Raw genomic sequence first — 23,977 nt, 5'->3', positions numbered from 1 at the left:
ATCATCAACCGCCAATAGTATTTGGCAGAATGCCATTATTTCGACAGTTAGATATTAAAAATAAAAATAAAAATTCCTAGAGTTATCCGATCAAAGTGCACGCATGTATGATAAAGCGTTTGTCATAGGATGTTATTTAGCAATGATTTTTATTTCATAAAAAATAATTTTCGGGTCATTCGTCTTAAAGATTTTGTGTACCTTTACATGCATATTTTAGTACTATAGAGTTCGCCAAATTCGCCGTGTGAAAAAAGATCCTTAGAAAGAAGAAAGTAAAATAAGTAGTTACGAGGCAGTTTCGATGACAGTGATGATATTTACACCATCGACGCTTCGAGTAAAGTCATCGCTTCTTAATAATTTTTTATGCGAACGTTGGCGATTGGGTGAGGAAATTTTCAAGAGTTATAGCCGTTTAATAGCACGATGATGAGGATACCTTAAACTTGATGTGCACCTCCATTTCTTCCAATTTTCTTTCTCCGGACTATACTAGCACACGTGCGTTATAGCAAATTCTCAAGTAAAGTCGTGCTATGAAGGTCGTAGTAACGACGATAGGTTTCATTTCACACCTCTTAACGTGAAATAGTTTAAGGTTCGGCGGAAGCTGAACGACGGAAAGGATAAAACGAGTCGGGTCACGTATTTAATACCCCTTTCCACGGAATCCTCTCTCACGCTCGATTTTGTGATGTTATCCGAGTTGATCGCCGTTTTCCTTCGGGCGACGAAGCAGGTAGTACACGTTGCATCTTTAATTCTTAAGAGTTGATCGATGTTCCATCGGCAACACGTGATCGTTTTCTTTAAGAATAGCACAATTTTCTTTTGTTATCGAGACGTCATTCTCCGGAATTTCGTATAGGCGATGTTTTTGTATCATAATATGTACTATTTGTTATCAATTTGCTGCACAATAAATTTAATGTTGAAAAATTATTATACAATGTTTGTGTTATATTATAATATTAATGACACAAAATTCCTTTAAAATTTTAGATAATCCAAGTGACATATAAAAATTACGAATTAATAATTAGTGAGTATTTATAACATTTTTTAATGAATAAATTACTACATTGGCTTAGCTTTTTTAAAAGAATAATTTCAATCATGAATCCACAAAAGTTTTTTGTGTATCTTTTGAAATTAAAGATTGAATAATAAAATTGAAAAGATTACATTCATGTATAAAACATATTTGTAATCTTCATAGAATGTTTAATTTTAATTTCAAATAACAAGTTTGTTAATAAATTTATATTGAAGTTTTCATTAAGAAAACTTTTAAAACAGGACATTATTCTATTCTTTAATATTTAATGTTAAGTGTATGGAAATGAATTTTAAATTATTTTAAGTCTTGCGATAGAAACGATAGTGAAATTATTCTACAAGAGGAAAAAAGAAACAGTTTGGCTTTGCCATGTACAAATTGCGATAAATTATATCAAGCGGCGCTACACGTGATTATGCGTTATTTATACGTCTTAATTATGTGTTTATAATGTGAGCTCGATGAAATGGCTGTTCATGATGATCGTGCGAAGGCAGGTACAAATTGGTGTTTTAACATGCGATTGCATGTAATTGGACTTGACTGTAATAATAACGATCTTACACGATAATGCGTGTACCGCAAACACCTAATTATTATCTGATAATGTGTATCATAGAGCGAAGGAAGGGTATAGAATAGTTATCGGATAATGCCTGAATCAATTTATCTTAACACAAACTCATGTACTGTCGAATACTATCGAATCCACTACAGTTGTATATCCAGATTGCTTGCTCTAGAGCAATCCTTTATTTCTTTTTTTAACGCAACATAAAAAGCAACGTATTTCTCTCGTGAAGAATCGTATTGACATCGTGTAAACCACTGGAAAAAATCTGGTAACAGCTAGCAAATGTTGAGCTTAAAAAAATGAAGGATTGCTTTCGAATGAATAATTTCTAGAAAGACAATTGTGGAGTTTCGACAATAGGTACATGAGTATTATTATTAAGAAAAATCGATGCGGGCATTATTTAATAAATAATTTCATTCCAACTTTTGATTAATGTATAACTAAAATAATATAACTGAAAATAATCTTATTTTTCTAAATACAATTTATTATGTACTATTAAATACAATAATGTAATCAATCGATTGGTAATAATTACTCAATATTTAGAAAAGTAAAATTATTTCTACATTAACCGAACGTTCGATCGAAATTATTATGCTCAATATTTGGTTATAAGTTATTACCAAATTTTCAGTGGCACACGTTGACATGAATTAAGTAATTAGTATCGCAAAAGAGGCTTACTCGTTGAAGTGTGCCTACGAAGGGCGCAATTATAATGTCGCGTCGTTAAGGGGAAATTTACAAAAACGCTCGTCTGCCGTTCCAGGCGTTTCTTTTGAGAGGCCCTCGGGGGATTTACGAGGTACGCTTATTACGAAATTCCGAGCGAGTTGCTGCAACATCAGCGCGCGACGAATCAATTTCCCCATCGCGGCACGCGTCGCGCCGCTTTAATCGTCGTGCGATGATATGCATGTATCATTGTCGCCCAGAACACAGTCATCGGAGCGCATGCAAATTCGCGTTCGCACGCGTGCCATCGACGACGCCGATGGGGGTGTTTCTACCCCGATGTGTCTCAGGACATCGCACGCGCGATTGCATCCGCCACGGTGCGCCAAATGCGAGCAACCTGCGGTATTATCGCGTCGCGACGCGTCGTACGGCCGTTATCGTGTAGCCGTTTCGTTGTCCTCCACGCTATTGAGCCGCCAATGCTATTAGCGTTAGCCGATCATTATACTCCGTTCCCGAAATACGCGAGTGCCATCGATCGATCGATCCCAGGCCGAGATGTCCGATTCGATCTGTCCGTGCCATCGTCGCCGCTAGTTCCGAGAGCATTGTGTCGCGTAATCGCAATCGTATTGTAATGTACGCCGTATAATTCACGTAGTAATATCGCCGAGTCGCGGGCGCCGCCACCCTCGGCACCGTACGATAGATACGCGATTTATGGTATCCGTGGATCCCTCGTGGCGACGGTGCCAGTAATGGATGGTGAGAGGATCAGTCGTCTCTCTCTTTCTCTCCTCCTTCCCTCCCTCTGTTTCCCTCTTTCCCCACGACGACCGTCGAACGTCCTCGTAAATCGTGCTCGAGGCATAGAAAGAACTCCCGCGGCGGTCTCAAGGTAATTTAGGAGACTCTGGTTATTCATCTAAGGAAGAAGGTAAACGAAGAATTGGAGACGCAAAGAACTCCTTCGTTTCTTCTTTCTTCCTCGGCATAGCCGAATTAACTGTATCAGCGATTACGATACGGTAATAGCAAAAGTTAACCGCTAACGCGACAATGCTGGCCGCCACAGCAAAGTGGATTTCCAACCATCTTTTATGAACTTTTGAAACAAAAATGGACCACACCGCAGCGGTGACCAGAGGGAATAACTCCGAGTAAATTAGCGCGCTCGTCGAGCGAGCGAGCGAGTCAAAGAGTCTTGAGATCCGGTCCTTTCTACAATTATAATATATTCCGTTCTCGTACCACCTGACGTTCATCATACTACCGTCGAGGAGATCTTGCTCTTTTTCCTCTTTACACTCTGCCCACTTTCTCGCTTTACCGTGTAATCAACAGTAGCCTAGGAAACGAACAACGTCTCCAATTCTACACAACTTCTGTTACACGTGAAACCGTCGTGTCTGTTACTTGAGACGATTCTCGGTTATCCCGTATTTTCTTTTGCCAGACAACTTTTTCTAACTATTTGAGAACTTTATCATTTTGTCGAGCATAACAAACAGAGGACAATGTGAGATCGTGTTACCTCCTTAACGCCTTTACTACTAAAACTTTACTATTTTCATTTATGTGAATTCTTTTATGTCTCACGATGATTCTGTTTTTTAATAGAATTTCGCTTTTGTGACTTTTTATCTTGCTTTTTATTACATTTTTTAATGTATATGGGAAATGTAGTGTAAGAAAAGATGTTTCTGATTTCAATCTTCTTTCAAAGACACTTGAAGGTATCCTTTTTTATGAAATAAAACATCTATCAGTTTGCATTGACAGAAAAAATAATGTTGGGCATTGTTTAACTTTTCTTCAATAAAACTTTTTAAATATTTTTGCGAGCACTTTTTCAACGTACCTAATTACACGGCTAACATTCAGGCATGTTACTGGAAATCTAATATATACTTGTAGAATATTTCATAATTTAATAATTGATCGTTAAATATATGCACGATTTTTTTTTATTTTATACGTATGCATATTACATATAATTGAAAAGATTTACATTTCAATAAAATTGCGGCTCGGCAGATTTTGCTGAAATTTTGCTTTACATAGTACACAAAATATATTTGCTATTTTAAATATGATATTCATATTCTCTGAATTTTACGCGACTACGTTTTTTAATTTTTTTTTTTTCAAGATTTACGGTTATATCCTCTTTTGCAATAATTTTCAATTTTAGTAACGTAATGTAAAAATTTATGGTAAACGTCAAAATTTACGCTTGCGAATTCAAGAAATCTTTGTAACCGCGCAATCTTTTAGCAGAAGATACAGCCATCGCTCCATTTCGGAGTACCTTAAATATTTTCCTCAGCCGGCTAAAAAGCCGCTCGCTACGAAACTCTCGACTTTACTGCTGCGAAATCCAGAGTTACGCTCGGCGGATTGGTTCGATCCAGCTCAGAAGAACCGCCCGAATACGGCCAGCAAATGCTTATACTGAACATTTTCCTATGTCTGATTCTCTTGTCGAATGCCTCTTCGAGTGTGACGTGTATCCGCTTCTCGGCTTGGAATCTCGCGTGAAAATGCTACCGAGTCGCGTTTCTCGACAGCGTGTTTTTCTCACGTGAGAGGATTGCGATGCGTAACATTCAGTCTGTTAGACGGGATCGCGATAATCCTAAACCCTGGCGACATTTTTGAGAGACAGTGAGAGATTGTATTTATATCTGTTTATGAGAATTTTGTGAATGATTACACTATGTATGAAGATTTTTATTGATATCATACTGTTTAAAAGCACATTGCAAACACTTAGTGAGATTTCTTCTGCATGATGATAATATTTTATAAATACTTTAGAAAACTATAATGTTTGAGATTATATCGTTAAACATCAAGTAAACACTTCATTCGTAAACGTTTCATAGTCAATTCAATGCTTAAATTTCTATTTCATAATACAATAAATGTTTTAAAGCTCAGTAAAACATTTACTCAACGTTTTAAGCAAATTTCTTTTATTATTCTTGCGCCTGCATATTTTTATCCCTTTATTCTGTTTGCAATCTGCTTTTTTTTTAATTTTTCAGGCATTCAAAAAATGTAGAAAAATTCAGGATTATTTTTTAATATCTATTACGTTACTGAATAATTTTTTAACAAGATATTTCAGGAGGAGGAATCGAACTATGTCCTCCTTCACTTTGAAGAAATTTTAAACAGTGAAATTTTACTTGTGCCAAAAATCTTACATTACAGACGAAAGGTTAAATATTACATACTATTTTTGCCAAGAAGTTGGATTTAGTCTAATCAAACGAGCGTGAACAAATACGAGTGAACAGCTTGCTTCATTGAGTGCCAACAAGCACGATTTACATCGATGTTCATTCGGTTTCTTATAGCAATGCAATGAAGAAAGCTTGCTATATATGATCGTTTGTAACCGTTCTTTTTCTTGTCAATTTAATTCGCAGATGCATTTTTGTAGCGAGTCTTATCGCGGATCGCTTGTTCCAAAGTGTTTGAGGAACGTGACTGCAAAAGACATGGTATCTTCCTCGACCTGCGAGAAAGTTTTCAGTTATATGCGACGAATAGAAATGTGATGGGTTTTATATATCCTATACATACATAGTTTTATATATATATATATATATATATATATAATATATATACACATACCTATACACGCACAGAAAACCTTTACTCTTTTCATGAAATCCCACGAAATTAAGCCGTCAAGAGACAGTCCAGGTCTTCTTAATTCATGTACGGTCGACTTTAATTCCGACCCGACGGAATCTTTTATTTGTGTGCGATATTACTTCTATCGCGTCGGGAGATAAGCTTCGCGTCATGAGAGAAACTTTTAATTGGATATTTTGAAATCTGTAACATGCGGAATGGGGCTTCCCTTTTATCTACTCACTAAAGGGAAAACCGCCTTCTCTCTCGGCGTGCAGGTTGTTTTATACCACAGATGCCGCATGCTAGATCGGTGAGAAGGAACATTGAACGATTTTACGCGACATTGGCACGCTAGTATTCCTAGATGCCTATCCTATAAAGTATTGAACTTGAATTTTTATGACTATATTTACTATATGCGGTTTATATTTTCCAATATTTTTATATAAATTATGTACATCAATTTTTTAAAATATAATTTGGAGCGTGATATCTTCTTAAAATAAAAGATAATCAAATTTTCAATTTTATAAAAATATTTATCATATAGTATATTTTACATCTGAGAACAATAAATAATTTTTAAATAAATTTTTGAAGATTATGAGTGATCTTTCTAGATGTTGATAATTGTGCACGGAAGTGAATATTACAAACGAACTTTAATGAGTTTGTATGCAATAATATTGATTTATGTTGTTTACGTCACTGTACTGTAATAATATACATAAGTTATATAATAATAAGCTTGCAAATGAACTTATAATTAATTACATAAAAGCAAAGTGAGTAAACTGATTGTGCCAAAGAGTTATTTCCATTAGATAACCATGCATGCGCATATAGTGGTTAGTTTGAATCGCGCGATTATTTTAGCAATAATGATAATGAAACTATTCTATCCAGTGCCTCACCTAAATTACAATTATCATATTTCTACCAAAATTTCACTATGGCATATATCATATGTTAATTAATTATTATACTTGATATACTAATTTGTTACTAATAAATTAATTAAATTTTTAAAAAATATTATTTTTAACTAAAAATATAATTTACGTAAATATAGAGTTTATTATTCTTTATTTAAAAAAAAAATTATACTTCTTGCAAAATAGTTAATTTAAACGTCAGAATTTACAATATAATATATGTTACATACTTGGTTTTCACAAACTCATTACAATGTCACTCTCTTTCATGAAATTCTCTCTCTACAATTCTTTACAATATTGTATTATAGTGCAGTACAAAAAAGTTTGCAACTTTGGTTGGACATTAGCCAGTTTTATGTTTAACGCGAAAACTCGTTCTTGTCGTCAAATGCTCATTCACTTCTTATTTCCATTATTGCGCATTTTCTAAATTGTAATGATTTTCTTATGCATCCGCAAATAATATGCGTATAAAAATGTCTAAATGTTTAAATCTAAATAAGAAATAATTACGTAATTGCATAAGCAGAGCATTTTTATTATTTTATTTTAATATAATTTTAATAATTTCTAATGTTGACTAATTTTACTTTGTCTGTCCAGCTTGAAATAATTTACAATTAAGAAATAATTATGTTTATTGTAAATATCACATAGTTGTGAATTTATTACAACACGACTAGTCCGACTATTTGAATTTGAAATGAATACAAAAATTTTAGAAATATGAAGTGATTAAATAATAATATATATTTGATATTATAGTTACATAAATATATTCAAAGTTTATTCAAGCCTGCGACAAAAAGTTTGTGTGAATAAAATTATTAGGATATGTAATACTTTCTTAAAAGGACGTTAAATCTCTTCAAGATAGAGAATACATTATCAAGTGTAGTATACAAGATCCCGCAAGCTGTGATTCTATGTTAGCGTACTCGTTTTTCGATCGCCATACGTTAAAAAGCTGCAGGTTGAATTGGGGTACCATTTTATTGATTGTGAGGACAGCAAGAGAAGACATCGACGATGTACTTGGTTCCGGGCCGGTTAATGGAGAAAAGGGAAATCCGATTCGGTGGTTGGGCACAGTAGATATATAGAAATGTGTTCCCTCGAACCAATATCGCTTGTCGGCGATTTCCAGACGAATGGAAATGCTCAGGGCGTGCATGGCGAATGTCCGATATAATCCACGGTGGGTTCACGCATATTATTTCGGTTCGCAGAAAATTTGTCCGATTAAGCAGCGATATTGGTCGATTTCATAATTATTATGGCCTTCCTTTATTGTCAAATAACTGCAATAACGAATTATTATTGCGTTCGTTTGATTTGAAAAGAATGAATAGTGACGCGTCGATTCTTATTTATTCTTTTTTCTTTGAAATATCTAAAACATTCTTAGTTTATCACCGCAAGATGGTCAACAATCATCGATATAACTTTTGAATAGATAGTGATTGATTTTGCAAAAACTTAAATGCAAGAGGAATTATTTTAATTATTTTAGTTTGAATATTGTTAAAAGATAAAGTTGTTCAAAAATTATCTATAGAAAAAATAAAATATATTTGAAGATACTGAAAGAATATCATAAAAAATAAACAATGCAAGATCTTAAAAGATTATTCAAGCGTTAAATTTATTTAACCATTTGCATTGTTCAGTCAGTCGGTTCTTCATGAATAATAAAAGCTTAAAAAAAGAGTGACGAATGAAAATAAAATAAAAGAGATCTTACGTTTTGAAGAGAAAGAATTGTCCTACAAAATTAAGATCAGATAAAACATGGATTCTATCACGAAACGATTACTTCTGTCAGCACGTTAAAATAGGTTCACTTCTTAGCTCAGCGTTTTTAAATTTTAATTTTATAGCTTATTAAGATTTACTGTTAGATTGGCGCAACATAGAGGATAATAAAAATGAGAGAAGCTTATATTGTCTCTCTAAATTTTCAAATAATTGCTATATAAAACATTTTATATGTGTAGATGTCGGATGTAAATCTCTAGTATGTAAATCTGATTCTGTTTTATTTCTATAAAATAATCAATGATAGAAGATAAAATGTACTTTTATTCATAATGTCAGAATATAAAGTCGATTTTTGTTTGTTTCAGGCGAGCTTTGTCGTCCACTCAACTGCAAGAAGAAGGAACTTTGCCTTTTAGAGGACACGTTTACGGCCGTTTGCGTTTCGAAGAAAGAGCTTCACAAATCAGGGTAAATATCGAATTCGAGTATTCTCATAGTTTTGAATGGAAGGATATTTTAAGATAAAATATCCTTATGTTAAGTTAAATTAACGTTGTTGAGTATTCTTTATTGAGAACTTGAATTTAATTAACTATTAATATTTTTGCACGAAAAAATAAATATTATATATACATATAATGATTAAGGATAAAAATTTTAATGTATAATATCGCTTGGAAGTAAAGAAGACAATTCTTGAAAATTCCTAATGATATAAAATTCTTGAAAATTCCTAATGAAAATGAATGCAAAGAATTAACATTGTATTATACAAACACAAGGTATGCATTTCAGAGGATTATTTAATCCTGCTAATCTGACTCAAATTGTAATTTATTTTTTATTAATTTTTTATTAATTTTTTATTAACATTTTTTTTCTAGTATTTGATGACTTAGTTACTATAAAATCTTTTTTATGAAAATTTTTTTCTTTTCTTTTTAGAACTTTTTAATTGTGCCCCAAATGAATAACCCAAATGACATAATCGTGTAGTGAATTTGAACAGATCATCAAGGTTAAGGAATTATTATTGATTTAATTTTTATATATCAGAAATATTTTTTTATATAATGTTGTATTTATTGTGAAAGCAAATATTTTAGTAAGGATGTGTAACACGTTACAATTTAACAAAGATAAATTTAACACTCTGTTGCTATGAAAATTATTGTACACTACATTTGAATATATTGCTAATAGTGTATTCAATGTCCCATATATTGTCCAGGATTTCTAAGCTTATGTATTTATCGCATCGTTACCTTACGTTAAACTGAAGTCTATCTAAATCTTCGATTTTTACTTGGCACCAGCAACAATAGCCAATCTCTCGGAAGAAAGAGCTTGCGTAGTGCTCTGGGCCAAATTAACTTGCCGCAAACAACGATAACGCGCATATCGTCGTTCGAGGTGTTATTCGCGGCTAAATAGCGATCTTCCGAAACACCCTCTCTAACTTTCTCCATTCACTGCCAATTTCATAGCACGTCAATTTTCGCGGGAATAATCGAAATTCTCGATATTTGTACTCCTCTGACGTCGGCACTAAGCAGCACCGATATTAATGACGATATCGTATCGCCGCAAAACGGCATTAAACCGCCGATCGACTGAAGCCGTCCCGGTGATCATTGATTCCCTGTGCGGTGCTTATTGCCAATTAACTGTAATTGGACATTTACATGGACGATGTATGCGCGCATACATATCCCGCATACGGATACCTTGATCGACGATATTCATCTTGAAGCACCCCGTACGACATTAAATGACCTTAATGCGTCATTAACGGCTAAGCAGCCCGATGGGTTTGCCTTGATAAATCGATACCCCTGTTCGAGATTAATTTTGCACACGCTATGGTGATCGTAGGGATCGAATTTTACTTACGCCTATCGATCTTGCTTCCATGTTCGGTCAAATTCTCAATATATTCCGAAGATTTTAATTTTGAACGATTTATATGTAATTCGAAGCGATTTATACTCTTTTTTTTAGAGTGAAATTTCATTCTTACATTTAATATTTCATCATCTGGTTAACTTGTTAAGTTTAACCTGATGTTTCATCTAATAAAAGAACTTCACCCATGACATCATCATAGATGAAGTGCATTGGATAAAACAATTAGGTTAAGCCTAATCATAAGTTAACCAGAAAATGAAAAACCTTTTTTAAAATTGATTCAATTTTCACTCTTTAGGGTGAGATTCCACTCCAAAGAATTTAGAGAGTAATATGGATGCAATGAAATAAGTAAACAATTTTTTAATAATATGCTAATATATCGGCAAAGAACATTGTTAAAAAATTCTCTAAATCTGAATCAGTGGATAATCACTGATATCAGTGCCAAGTATGCCACTGGTAATCAGTGAATGAAATGTGAGATCCCTAACTTAGCTAACCTTTATTACGTGATTTAATTAACCTTGTTTTAGTGCATAAATTCAACGAATATGGTATTGGAAGATTGAAATTAACGTGCAAATATCAGTATTTTAGTTATATAATGTTCAAACTTTGTTTCTTTTTTTAGTTGAACTTTATATTGATTATGCAAGTATACCACAGGGTAATCAGTGAATACATCCACTGATTTAGAGAAAAAGCATGTTATAATAAAATAATTAATAAGGATTTTTAAATTGCACTAGTTAATTTAACGGAAATAAGTTTTATTGTAAGCTTTACCTCGTGGAAAGTGAACATCCATACGCAAACGTGAAAATTAGATAATAAAATGAAATAGCTTTCCAATTTTGTATGTACGAAATATATTTTTAAAAATATATTTAAAAAAATTTAACTAAATGATGTGAATGAACATTAAATTAACAATTTCTTAAATAACATCTAAAATAAATACTTACATTTAGATAAATATTGTTATGTCGATTAAACGTTATCTCATCTCGGAAACTATTTTATATTCGACGTCGCTGAATTTTCCTTTCCAATGAAAGCATCATAACTTTTTACCATGATTTTTTTTTGAGGTGTAAATGTATAGTGATCTCCACGTTAAATAATCACGAAAAATTGCTTTTGATAAAGCAGACTCGCCATCGTAAATGCAATTACATCGTTTCGCAGCCGCGGGCAGATAAAGTAATAATACGACGATGAAACAAGAAACTGTATCTACCAAGTTGACGCAATCTCTTCAGCAACGAATCAAGAACAGAAAAGCACTAAATTCCCGGATGTATTTCATTTGATTGTGCTAAAACGAGATGCTATATCAACCTAACGAACGTCGGTGAAACTCGGGATTTAGAATGGCGCACGTTTAAATACCAGGAGTTTAGCTTGGTGTAACGTAGTTCGAATAATGGCCGTTTAATTTTTGCCCCGCGTAAAGCTAATTCACGCTTCGCGTCTGTAATTCCTAGGGCGTGGTATCTCCAGTGCCTCGGCAGGGTTGTAGGACACGAAACTTCATAACGAGCATTAATTCATCGAATAAAGTAGGTTCTATGCAAATCGCGCGCGTCTGAATTGCTCTTGCAAAAGTTTCCAAAGCCCGAAATAGGACAATTAGAATTTGAAGTTGGCCCGTCGAGCTTGTGTTTTACTTCTTACGCAAAAAAACTTGTTGTATTGTTTATTAATTATTAAAACTTTATATGGGACGAGAGATAAAATAAGAACATTGCACAGATCTGTAACATTTTTTTCTACAGTTTGGAAAAAAAGTAGTTTTTTATAGTTTTTTTGCGTCGAATCCAAATCTGTAAGGAGAAATACTCTATCGGATCAAGTTTATAAGAAAAATGTAGTTGAAACATTCCAAAATGCGTTTCTAATTAAAACATTTTTTTTGAATATTTATAGATTGTTGATGAATCCGATAAGCGAAAAATTTCGAAAAAGACTCAAATTAATGCTTGAACATTCCCGTACAGTACAAATCATTTCAGAAATATTGCAACAATATTACAGTGTTCCAGCAATATTGCGGTAACATTGCTAATTGCAAACTTCTGTGTTATATTTTAATATAAAAATATTGAATATATATCTTTTACTGACCGGCATTATCGAATCTCTACGCTTTATTTTTAAGAGATGTAGTCGCAGTGGATGGATTTTAGGGTAAATGTAGTCGCAATGAGTGGGTTTAAGGATGTTTTGCTTATACAATATCAGCTAAGAGTATCAGTTAAACAATCAGTCAATATCATTAAAAAATTTTAACGAGATTAACCTGTGAATATGCTCTGAAATCAATTGCAAAAAACAAAATAAATAATTTAGCTCATAATGGTTTTATATATACAGCAAAATAACCTTTTTTTTGCAATTTTAGATCAATAACTTTTAAACGAATATAATGAAATGAATATATGGATCCAAACAAACTTTTGCACGAACATTTATTGTTTAATCAGTATGTGTAAAATTTTATTTAATTATTACTTTTTCATCAAATTTGCAAATATTACAGAATTTGCAAGTATAACAGAATGCGATTTTATATAAGAATCAAAACTAATAAAAAAAATTAAATAATTTTTAAACTAATGAGAGAATTGTGCTCAAATTTTACATATACCTATATTTAGATGTAACTATGAAATTTTTATATTTTTAATGTTTTGAAATGTGATCTATATATTCTTAAAGATGGATGTAGTCGCAGTGTCAAGTAAAACGATCGTCCTATAGATCACAGATAGTAAAAATTTTAGTGATATATGGCAATAAAAGACATTTACACATTTAAAAAACTCATTAATCAATCACATTTAAAAAACTGATTATATTTAAAAAAAGATTTTTTTACGCGAATTGTAATCTTCTATTCTCACACATAAAATCCACTATTAAAATTTTCACTTTCATGTTTTATTTGCAATGGTTTTGTATTGGGATTGTATGGAGCAATCGTTCTACTTGACACTGTGTGACTACATCCACTTCTAAAAACAAAGCGTACGAGAGATTTGATGATGCCGTCGGTAAAAGATTTAATATTTTTATATTAGAGTACAATGTTCAAGCATTAATTTGAACCTTTTTCAAAGTCTATAGAACATCGGTTTTATTAATTACAAAATTTTAAAAACGCTTTAAAACGCATTTTTAGGAAATTTTAACTTTATTTTTCTCGTAAACTTGGCGTAATAAAACATTCTTATTTGAATTCAATTTACAAAGAAATCTCTTGTTATTTTCCAAACCGCAAAATCATGCAGTCCTCATTTTAAGTGTGTAAAAAGTATTATAATTTCAATGTATGTGTGTAATTAGTGCAAAAATAATATACTATACTGCATATAAATACAAATTATGCATTTAAACTTGTATAGTATAGTGCAATTTTTAAATTAAAAACTAAATAACACATATATGTTAAAGCCATCTATTACACATTTGGATTTGCAGTACTGTGTTATTAGTTATTCACGATATAGTTTTACAAAAGGAATTTTTACGTTTTTCTTATATTCAACAATTATATTTTTATAAGGTTAAAACTATATCTTAAAAACTTTCATAGAATAAAGTCATTATTTTTTTTTCTTAATACAAAATAGCATAATGAAGTGTTGCAAAACAGATGAGTTCCAGTAACCAATAAAGCGGAGTTGCCCATTTGAAGCTAATTAATTTCTTTACATTTCTAACATTAAACCAATAATTAATGCAGTACTAATTACAATAATATAAATTAATAATATAAATTATATTACAATGCATTTTCAGAGATATTGTAATTCCAAAGTCTCGTGCAGTTCAACAACGACGAATGAGGACTGAAACTTCAGTCGATTCGGATGACGACGACGCCTTCTTTGATTCCGAGGACGACGACGATGATCAGGACGAGTCAAAGTAAGTGACAACGGACTTCATTATCCGTTTAATCCACGTTGCACAGATTCGTTGTTTTTAAACACTCGAGTAAAATGCAAAAATTTCTTGAAACACGAACACACATTTGTTCGCCTTGAAGTCATTACAAATTTTACACAAAGTCTTTTTTAAAAAGAATTTTTTAAATTTTGGAATTGCAATATTAAAAAAAATTTATTTTTTTCAAATTTATTTACTGATTTTTTATAATCTTACCATTTTATCGTGGCAAAATGGCTTTGTTTCAAAGATATAAGGTATCAAAGTTGAAAGGAAAATTTGTTTTTTCCGAAAAGTTATTTTGATCAAACTTTAAACATATAAAGTTTCGTGAAAATAATTCGAAATTTTGCACTTCGAATACACATCAAGTTTTCGTCTTTGTGAAAAATTACTCCTTGAAATCTTTTAGAATGCGTAATATTTACCCTTATATATATATATATATATAGATTTTTCTATAAACTTGCTGAATAATACAATTTTTAAACTTTTGCTTTAAGAATGATCAAAACTTTAACAACGTTCTTATGGATGGTATTCTGAATAGACGCCATAGAAACGCAAAATTATTAATATTAGCGTGAAGTCGAGCGGTAAGAATAAGACATGATTCTTATGCGGATTGTAAACGGTTTCTTGAATAGTTTCCGAAACTTCATTTGGAAAAGCCGCATTGCGCGCGCGCCTCTGTTTAATACGACGAGTAAAGTTTCAGGAAAAATTAGTTCCGGAGGTAACATTGCGCGCTCGGGAAACGCGCCGCAGCATGTTTATATTTCGCAAGCCACGTCAAACGGGCATTATCAGTTCGTGCAAAAGCCCCACGAACTTTTAAACGTGGCTTCTCCGTGAAAAGAAAATTCCCCAAGCGGAATTGAGAATTTCATTTTGCAATGTAATCCTTTTGCGATATATATATAGTATAGACGGTGAAACGGGAGAGAATTTTTCCCGAATCGTGCGTCGCAATAGAATTGTAATAGGAGGTAGGATTATCGTATCGAACAATTCTCGCTCGAAATTCGATCTTCCATTTGGATTTGTGCGGATTCAACGCGTATCGAAAGAAATGGCAAAAGAAACGGGTACGTAACTTCTCTTCCGTTTCGACAGTTTATTTTGCAAAGTTTTAGGAAAACGTTATCTCCGTTGTGCGCTCGTCTCGATTAGAGATCAAGGGCTTAAAAATCGCGCGCGTGGATGGGAGGAAATTCGCGTTAATCTTATCCGGCCAAAGAGAAGCTCATCGACTTTGGATTTACTGAGGTCTGCGTTCAGATAGCCAGGCAAATAATTAATTACAACGGTAGCATCGTTTCTATAGAAACTGGGAGAACTCTTTCTATCCCTTTGTCAAACGATGCGTCAAATGGACCTCGCAGGTTCGCTTTGGAGGTGGGCGAGATCGAACACTTTTCCCTCGAGAATAAAGTCACTCGAGCGCGAAATTGAAAACACTGTCGCCGTCATCACATTTTCAAAGACGCGTGCCTTTACACTTTCAAATGGCGATTATTAATATACGCTTAATTCACTACTAATCCATAAATTTGCAAGCGCAAATCTCTTCAAAATATGTACCTAAGATATGTGCCCGTCGAATTGCATCTCTATTGTTACGAGAGAATTAATAGCTGATTTATTAGCCTATATTGGATATTGTATATTATACAAAGCTAATTGTGTTGGATGTTAAGAATATGATTGTAATGATTGTAATATTAGCGATTTTTTGCGGTCGAATCGTTGTTGCTTTAGAACAATTTACAACTGATATTTTTTCTATTGTCCGTCGTAATGGATTAATCATCAGTAGAGTTGTATGTATGTTGGTATATAAAATACTACACTCTTGTGAAAATAAAGTATTGCTGGCTTTGAAAAAAAAATTTTTTTTTATGACTTTTACATATTCATTTTTCTGGATTGCACAGGCGGCATCAACTGACGAAGAAATCATTTGAATCTTTGCTTGAATTTTTGCAACTTTATATTAAACTACTCGAATCTATTTTGCAAAACGAAATTTATTCTGAATATATGATTTTGACTTACATCGATGTGTATCCAATATACTGAAATATGTTTTTGACACAAAAGCGTTTAACTGTTTATAATGGAACGGATCAATTAATAGCAAAAATTTGAAAAATATTTGAGAATTTTATAATAGTATTATATTAATTAAATACTATTATGGATAATATTATAGTAGTATTAAACATATTACAAGAATAACATTTGCCGCCTTCAATTTTATCAGACAAATACATAATTTTGTGTAATCCTATGAAAAATTTTATTTTGGCAATAACTCTGTCGAAGATGGTGTATTTGATTTTCGCTTTTGACACGTCAGACGTCAAATTGAAGTTAACGACACGTGTAAGAACTCTGCAGACGTCTAATACTTCTCTCTAAGGAATAAAAACTCTAAAAGGGAAGAAGAGGAAGAGACAGAGAAAGAAATAGTTATATATATATATATATATATATATGTATAAGTCACAACGAGTCGAAACTTGATGGAAGGTTTCTTCCTGTTTAAATTTGCAGAAGCTACTAGCAGGAACGTCCCGTCTACCTTTTTTTTTGGCTCGGTCGTGCCCCCCTGGAAATTCGTCACGCATAATAAAAGATTATGTCCGATACAAAGAATGAGAATGTTACGCAATTTCGCAAAATTACTGTTCTCAGCAATCTTACTCGCTCAGTATTTCTTGTCTAGCCTAGTACAGTGTTTTTCTTCAACATTACATTTACATTCTATTTTACGGAAGCCTCCTTTCTGTATTATTTTCGTGTTACCGTAATGTAGGATAAGCGTAACCTAGTATAATACAATTGGATAAAATAAGATAGAACAACGACGTATTAAATTTTGGGATCAAAGAGTCCCAGCGAGAGCATGCATAAAATATTACGCAGTGCATTTTCTATCCATGAAATATACAGTATGTTTTGCAGCGGTACAGTTACTTTATATAATTATATTTAAAAACATATTAAAGACGATTAAAAATGTTATAGGAAAAGGATTTTTGCTTTCAAGTTTTATACTCTCAATAAAGTTAGATAGTTCGTTTTTTTTTTTTTCGATAAAGAAACTTTTCAGCGCAATACTTTCTTAATATGCAATACTTTCTTGGATGCATTTTACGCGAAATGACTCGCGCGCGGAAATCTCAGCGAAACTTATTCGGGAAAATAGATACCGATTTCAATTATCCGAAAATGTTATCGTACTTCGCGACGTATTGAAATATTTTGACTGGGGTACAGCTTTGCAAAAAAATATCGGCATTTTCTTTTTTCATATTATAAAATTTCTATTATCTGAAGTCACTTCGTCGACGTCGAAAAGACGTTCGTCGCTTAGCATTTTAGATCGCGGCGAGCAGTTTGCGAAATAGTATTAACATTAATTTCCCGAAATTATGTCTTCGCATAATATTTGCATACTATCGTGGAAACGCAGTCTTAGTAATGTTATTCGCTCGCGAGCTTGCATCTTAAAATGTTTCCGATAATTCTTGTATGTCTTCGGTCTATTTAGTCTGTTCGCACGAGGTCACCGCGTGTTTATCGCGTTCGAAGAAGCTGCGAAATCAAAATTTATTTCTCGCGAATTGCAGGAGGACGCCTCTTGTAAGTTCTCGCCATAACTTTACGAACAACTTTGCGAGTATCTTGTGAGAAATTGCGTGGGAACACTATTGACAAGAAGCAGTCGTTAACCTGTAACTCTCTAACGAACTCTTCCGTGTCATTGTACGGTTTCCCAATTATATTACTACAGTTGCGATTTGACTTTAACTCTATATTATCATGCAATTTCATTTGAAACTTGGTTTTTAAAAAATGAAATGGTCAAATAAAAGACCGTGTTTCAAGCGGGGAATTTTTCTGAAAAACAGATAAAAATATATGCAATTTTTTTTTTACTATCCAAGTACGGAAAATTAATACTTTTTATTTTGTTACTATTTACATCTATTTGCGTTGATGTAATAACGAGATCATTCATCAAATATGGTAATCTTTAAAAAAATATTTTAGAGAAATGCGATAACAACTTTGTATTTTTCATAAAAACAATTGGTTCATTATCGTATCTTCTATGAAATTAATTTTTATCTTATTTTTAATAGTGTATTTTTTTTTGAAAATTGCGAAATAAATTATTTGTTGGGAAAATTGATTTTTAATGGACATTAATAATTTGTTATTATATTTTCATTAGAAAAAATGAAATAATAATGTCTGAGTAGAATTATTTTTTAATTATATAGTTATTTAAATTCTCGAAGTAAATTTTTCATTAAGATTAAGAGAAATCTTTTTATAGCAATTTAAAAAAATACCCTTTTTTTACATTGTTGGCAACCAATCAGAAAAAATCCTTTTTTTTGTAAAAAAAATTGCTATTTTTGTTATGTTACCTAATTTTTAATGTCCTCCCTCATATTAATATGATCCAGAGTTTCTATTACGCCAATTGCTCTTCGTTTACTACAATTACATTCAACTTCATATGTATAATACATGCGAAAGATCAGATTGATTTCTTTATTCCAAGAAAAGAAATCGTTTCGACCACTCTAAGAGAATGGAAAAATTAGTATTTGTTTGTAGCAATTTATCACTCTTGCATGACTTTCTTCGCAAACACAAAGAAATGCCTAGTCGAAATGGAAATTGTATTACATTAATGATATAAAATCTATATCCTTAGATGTAATATTTAAATGAAGATAACACTTTATTGTTGTCAGTTTCGGATAACCGTGATAATAGTAATTGCGATTATTCTGATTGGAACTCTGAGAGTAGCTTAAAAGAGGAAGGAGATTAAAAATTAATGTATGTGTTAAAGAGTCATTAGTTCTTACAATAGAACTGCGAGTCAAGATAAGCTTTTAAAAAATTTCTAATTCTTTTCATTCTAAAGACCTTATATGATTCGTTTTAATACTCGTTACAAAATGTATAAGCTTTTTATTTAAATTAGATATAAGCTCACGAGCAACTCTTGCATTTTATAGTATTATTGAAATAAGACACCTCATATTAGTTGGAATTAATATTGAGCAATTTTTTATGTTTTCATTTGGGATATTCATTTGAGGAGAGGATTATTTATTATTAAACAAATGCAATCCTAACTATCAATCTAAAAATTAATTTAAGTTAATATATTTATTAAGTTTTTTTCTTAAGAATTTTGCTTATTAATAATTATCAAGACACATGCATACGTTTTATATTATTTGAATAAATAAATTTTATTTTTTATTCATTTTTGTTTGCTTTTTATTTTTCTTACTCTTAACACATTATCTCTATTATTCTAATATTATTCTAATTTATACTGTAAAATAAGGTGATTTAATCTGGTGAGAACACCATGATTACATACAACATGCTTTTCAATTTTTAATTTTATAACGTATATTTACTGTTGTTACGAAAAATCGTGATCTAATAATAAATCACGGTTCCTGTGACAGCAATAAATATAATAAGCCTATATAAAATTTTGAAATGTTTTGTCAAAGTCACTTTTTCAATGAGATATTTTGATAATATTATTATTTATTTATCCATAATATATTCATTATAATTTTTTGAATATTTTTTCTTAATATCTCTGACAGCACAAAAAGTCTGAAAGATGTAAAAACACCCAAACGATGTCTAAAAGATTTAGGAATATTTTTATTTATTATTTTGATGTCTTTTGAACTTTTGTGCTGTCTGAGATATAACATATTAACTTTATTTAACTTTAGTTAAATATACAATTATTTTGACGTAATGGAAAGAGAAGCAAATGTGGGAAATTTTACAAACAATATGAATTTTTCCAATTAATTTTTCTACCTTTGGGAAAAGAACCGAAAAAGTCTATTGAAAAATGGAAAAAATTCGATTTTTTTCGAGTCTTCCATATAAGTCTTTATATATAATTTTATTTATATACATTTTATAATTTTCATTTTTAATTACGAAAAGAACGGTTTTATTAAAATATCTAAAAGCTAGATATAGATCCAATATACAGCTAAATTTTTAAATACTTCAGCAACATTATTTTTTCTGTGAACTGAAAATTATAAAATAGAAATTATAAAGACTTCTCTCGAAGTCCTTTTTCCTACAAAAATTTATTCAAAAATTTATTTAAAGAATTTATAATTAAAAATAAAATCGAAAAATGATTCTTTTTCTCATTCAAAAATCATTTCATTTCACTGAAGATATGATAATATTACCAATTAATATGAATGATTATGATAATATGAACCAATAATTTTCACTAAAAAAATTTTTTTTCCCTATAAAATTTTTAGATACATGGAAAGAATTTTTTTTAGAGTTTATTCTGAAAATATGATAATCATAGGACAACATTGTATTTCCAAGAATTTTAATATTAATCTTTCTCATTCATTAATAAAGCTACAATAAAGGATTAAATAAGTTTGATTAATTACTGAAGTGCACGGTAAAAATCTTTAAAATATTATATTGTATCACAATTACCATATTTTTGGGGTAAGTAAATTTTAAAACAAAATTTTCTCCATGTATGTTAGCAAAATCATTTTTTCATATTGTTATGAAACTTTCAAATTATTAAATCTCAGAATGAAATTCCTTTTAAAAAATAATTAAATTTCATTCAGAGAGAACAATGAAATTTTGCGGCGAACAATAGATTTAATTGTATCTCTCAGCGTTCACAAAAAGCTTTCTGTTTTCAATTAGTTCTAACACAGAGACTATTGGTATCTCGGTGTTTCAGGTAAGAAAAAGTCGACAACGAATTGGTTAAAGAAGCTGTCATTAAGATTGAGGGCTTTCAGTACAACTCATATAACGTTGTCGGCTTCAATCTAGCTGGAAATCGGATTGCACCATAGTAGTCTTCTTTCCTTCCGTAAGAAGCGTGCGACTCGATGGCTGCAATTTGCAGAGCGCATTCAAAGATACGGAGGCCATTTGCTCTGTTTGCAACGAGAACCTCAGCTGCTGTCGCTCGTTTGCCTTTGTCGTAATTAGTAAGACGAGTAAGGGGGTGTTCTTCGAATGAGTGACTTTTGTTTAATGAATAATTATTCATTAATCCTCCGATCACCTTTTTTGCATCAATCAAATTAATTCAATCATGAATTTCTATTTAAATCGAGTATCATCTTACTATTTTGACGATGGGCCACGACATTTGGAGCGGTAGTTCTTCCGTTTCTTCCGAAAGCTTCTCCGGAGGATGAACAAGCCATCGACACTTACGTCGATTCTTGAGTCTGCATAAGCCGTTATCGATAGCCGTTACGGACGATGGGATCGGGTTTGGTTTGCAACCACGGTAACCAAGGACGGAATTTTACATGAAGTAGGAATGCGCGTCCCATTTGCCTCGGGCGTCCCACCGTGTGTTCCGTTCTATTACTGTGCAACCGCTGCTTTCTCATGTTTAATTCAAAATTTGGACGTTGGTCGCGCAGTTGATATGTTTTGACGATTCCCGTCTGACTAAGTTCGTGTTCTTCTCCTTTTTCTCTCCTTCGTACGTATGCCACATTCGTTCCATCTGTTCTTCGTGGGATCTTCCTGTTCTTTCTTCTTTCTATTGTCGTGTGATTGTCCAAAAGGCAAAGATTTCTGAGCGATTTCGATTTGTAACTTCAAGCGTGAATCCAAGTCATCTTTCGATGGGAACTTTTCTATTCTAGAATGTTTTCGTATTTGCTAAGATAAGCAAAGTACCCAAATTTCTCGTACATATACATATAACTTGTGGTAAACCAAAACTTGTAATCTTTCTTTATTAAAACGAAGTCCACATCAGCTTAAGGGATTATAGGACCTTTGCATACAAAAAAAATACTTCCAGTAAAATACTTACCGTTAATTGAGGACTAAAAGAATATATAAAAAACTTTTTATAAATTCGTTAGAGATTTTGTGAGGGAATAATGCATAAAAAGTTGCAAAAAAGAAATTTTATTAAAAATATAACTTTTAAATACTCTAAAAAAATATAGGTATGGATTGAACATTTTGCAGCGTTTATGATAACTTTTATCGTTGTTGATATTATCTAGTAGGATTTAACACTACCCAATATGGCTTTTAAATCCACATGTTGATGTTGGTATCAATAACAATATGGTGAGAATTATATAAACACCACATGATGTTAAATTTGCATCTATATTTTTTTAGAGTATTGTACAAATAATTTAAAAAACGTTGATTTTGCCACGATATCTCATAAACGAAAATAAATATCAATAAGTTTTTTTCAAACGCACTTTAAAGATATGTACATATTTATGAAGGTTCTAAAAAAAAATTTTTTTTGAGTTTGAGAATTAATAAATTAATTGAATTAATGTTACGTTTTTTTCTGAAAAAAATTTGGTTCTTTGTTGATATTTCCAAGAAAAGTTTTTTAATTTATGTTAAAAGTTCATCGTGGAAATACCATTTATACCAAGTAATCGAGGAGTTTACTATTTATGAAAAAAATATCCTTGAAATTAAAAAAAATCTTGGTTTAATTTTTGCCAAATTGTGAATAAAAAAATAACATTAAAAAAAATTATTTATAATTTTTGATAAAATTATTTTTTGTAACTTTTTATACATCATTTTCTAATAAAATTTCTAAAGATTGCGTTTATAGAAAGGTTTTCTATGTATGGTATCTTTAGTTGAATGATCAGTGAATATTTTACTGAAAATGTCTTTCTGTGCGAAAGGATCCTACAACTTCTATAACTCCTTAATATAAATTTAATGCACTTAATTTTACAATCATATTCCGCTGCTATTATCAATAAATCCCATAAATTAATAAAAATTTTGAATGGCGTTTTAATAAATTTATATTTTGCCGATATTCTTTTTTTTTTACGTCTGAATTAAAAATGACGTTGTATAATCGTTTAAATATCGTGAAATGTGAGTAAAGGAATTTAGATGATAGAATTTATATAATAGAATTTATATGAAATATACGATTTTGATGAATAGAACAGCTAAACAAATGTTTACAAGGATTGTTGAACCCGTCATTGGACCGCGATGAGATTCACGTTTGAGAGAAACGATTGAATTTTACATTGCTTTCTGGATGGGAATCGATTAATTCTGACAAGAATTTCATTGTCACCGCTTTCTTTCTCTCCGTTCTCTCGATTCGATCCATGGGAATATCCAATAATTGAAAAATAGATTCTGCTGTACGCGCGCTCTCGGATCCGCGTATGGTATCGAGAAGTGATTACGCGACTGAGAAGCGCGAGAGAGTGGAGAATAAAGGTACGTTAAGTGAATCGAAATCCGTGAAAAAGAAGAGAGCGAGAAACAGACGTGAGACGAGAAACAGCGAGAAAGAGGACGATGGTAAAAGTTTTAATTCGTAAA

General features: G+C 31.6%; 1 protein-coding gene across 1 annotated transcript in view; it reads left to right on the top strand.

The window, feature by feature from the left end:
• Cow (Proteoglycan Cow) overlaps positions 1-23,977 on the top strand; it is a 143,345-nt gene that overhangs the window by 78,739 nt on the left and 40,629 nt on the right. Inside the window, exons 3-4 of the mRNA XM_011065677.2 lie at positions 9,037-9,139; positions 14,387-14,515. Coding sequence (XP_011063979.2) covers positions 9,037-9,139; positions 14,387-14,515 — 232 coding nt within the window. The remainder of the gene's footprint in view (positions 1-9,036; positions 9,140-14,386; positions 14,516-23,977) is intronic.

Source organism: Acromyrmex echinatior, chromosome 3, assembly GCF_024713525.1.
Source record: "Acromyrmex echinatior isolate Ae372 chromosome 3, ASM2471352v2, whole genome shotgun sequence".
In the NCBI taxonomy this organism is placed as follows: domain Eukaryota; kingdom Metazoa; phylum Arthropoda; class Insecta; order Hymenoptera; family Formicidae; genus Acromyrmex; species Acromyrmex echinatior.
This window is presented reverse-complemented; position numbering and strand designations above follow the sequence as displayed.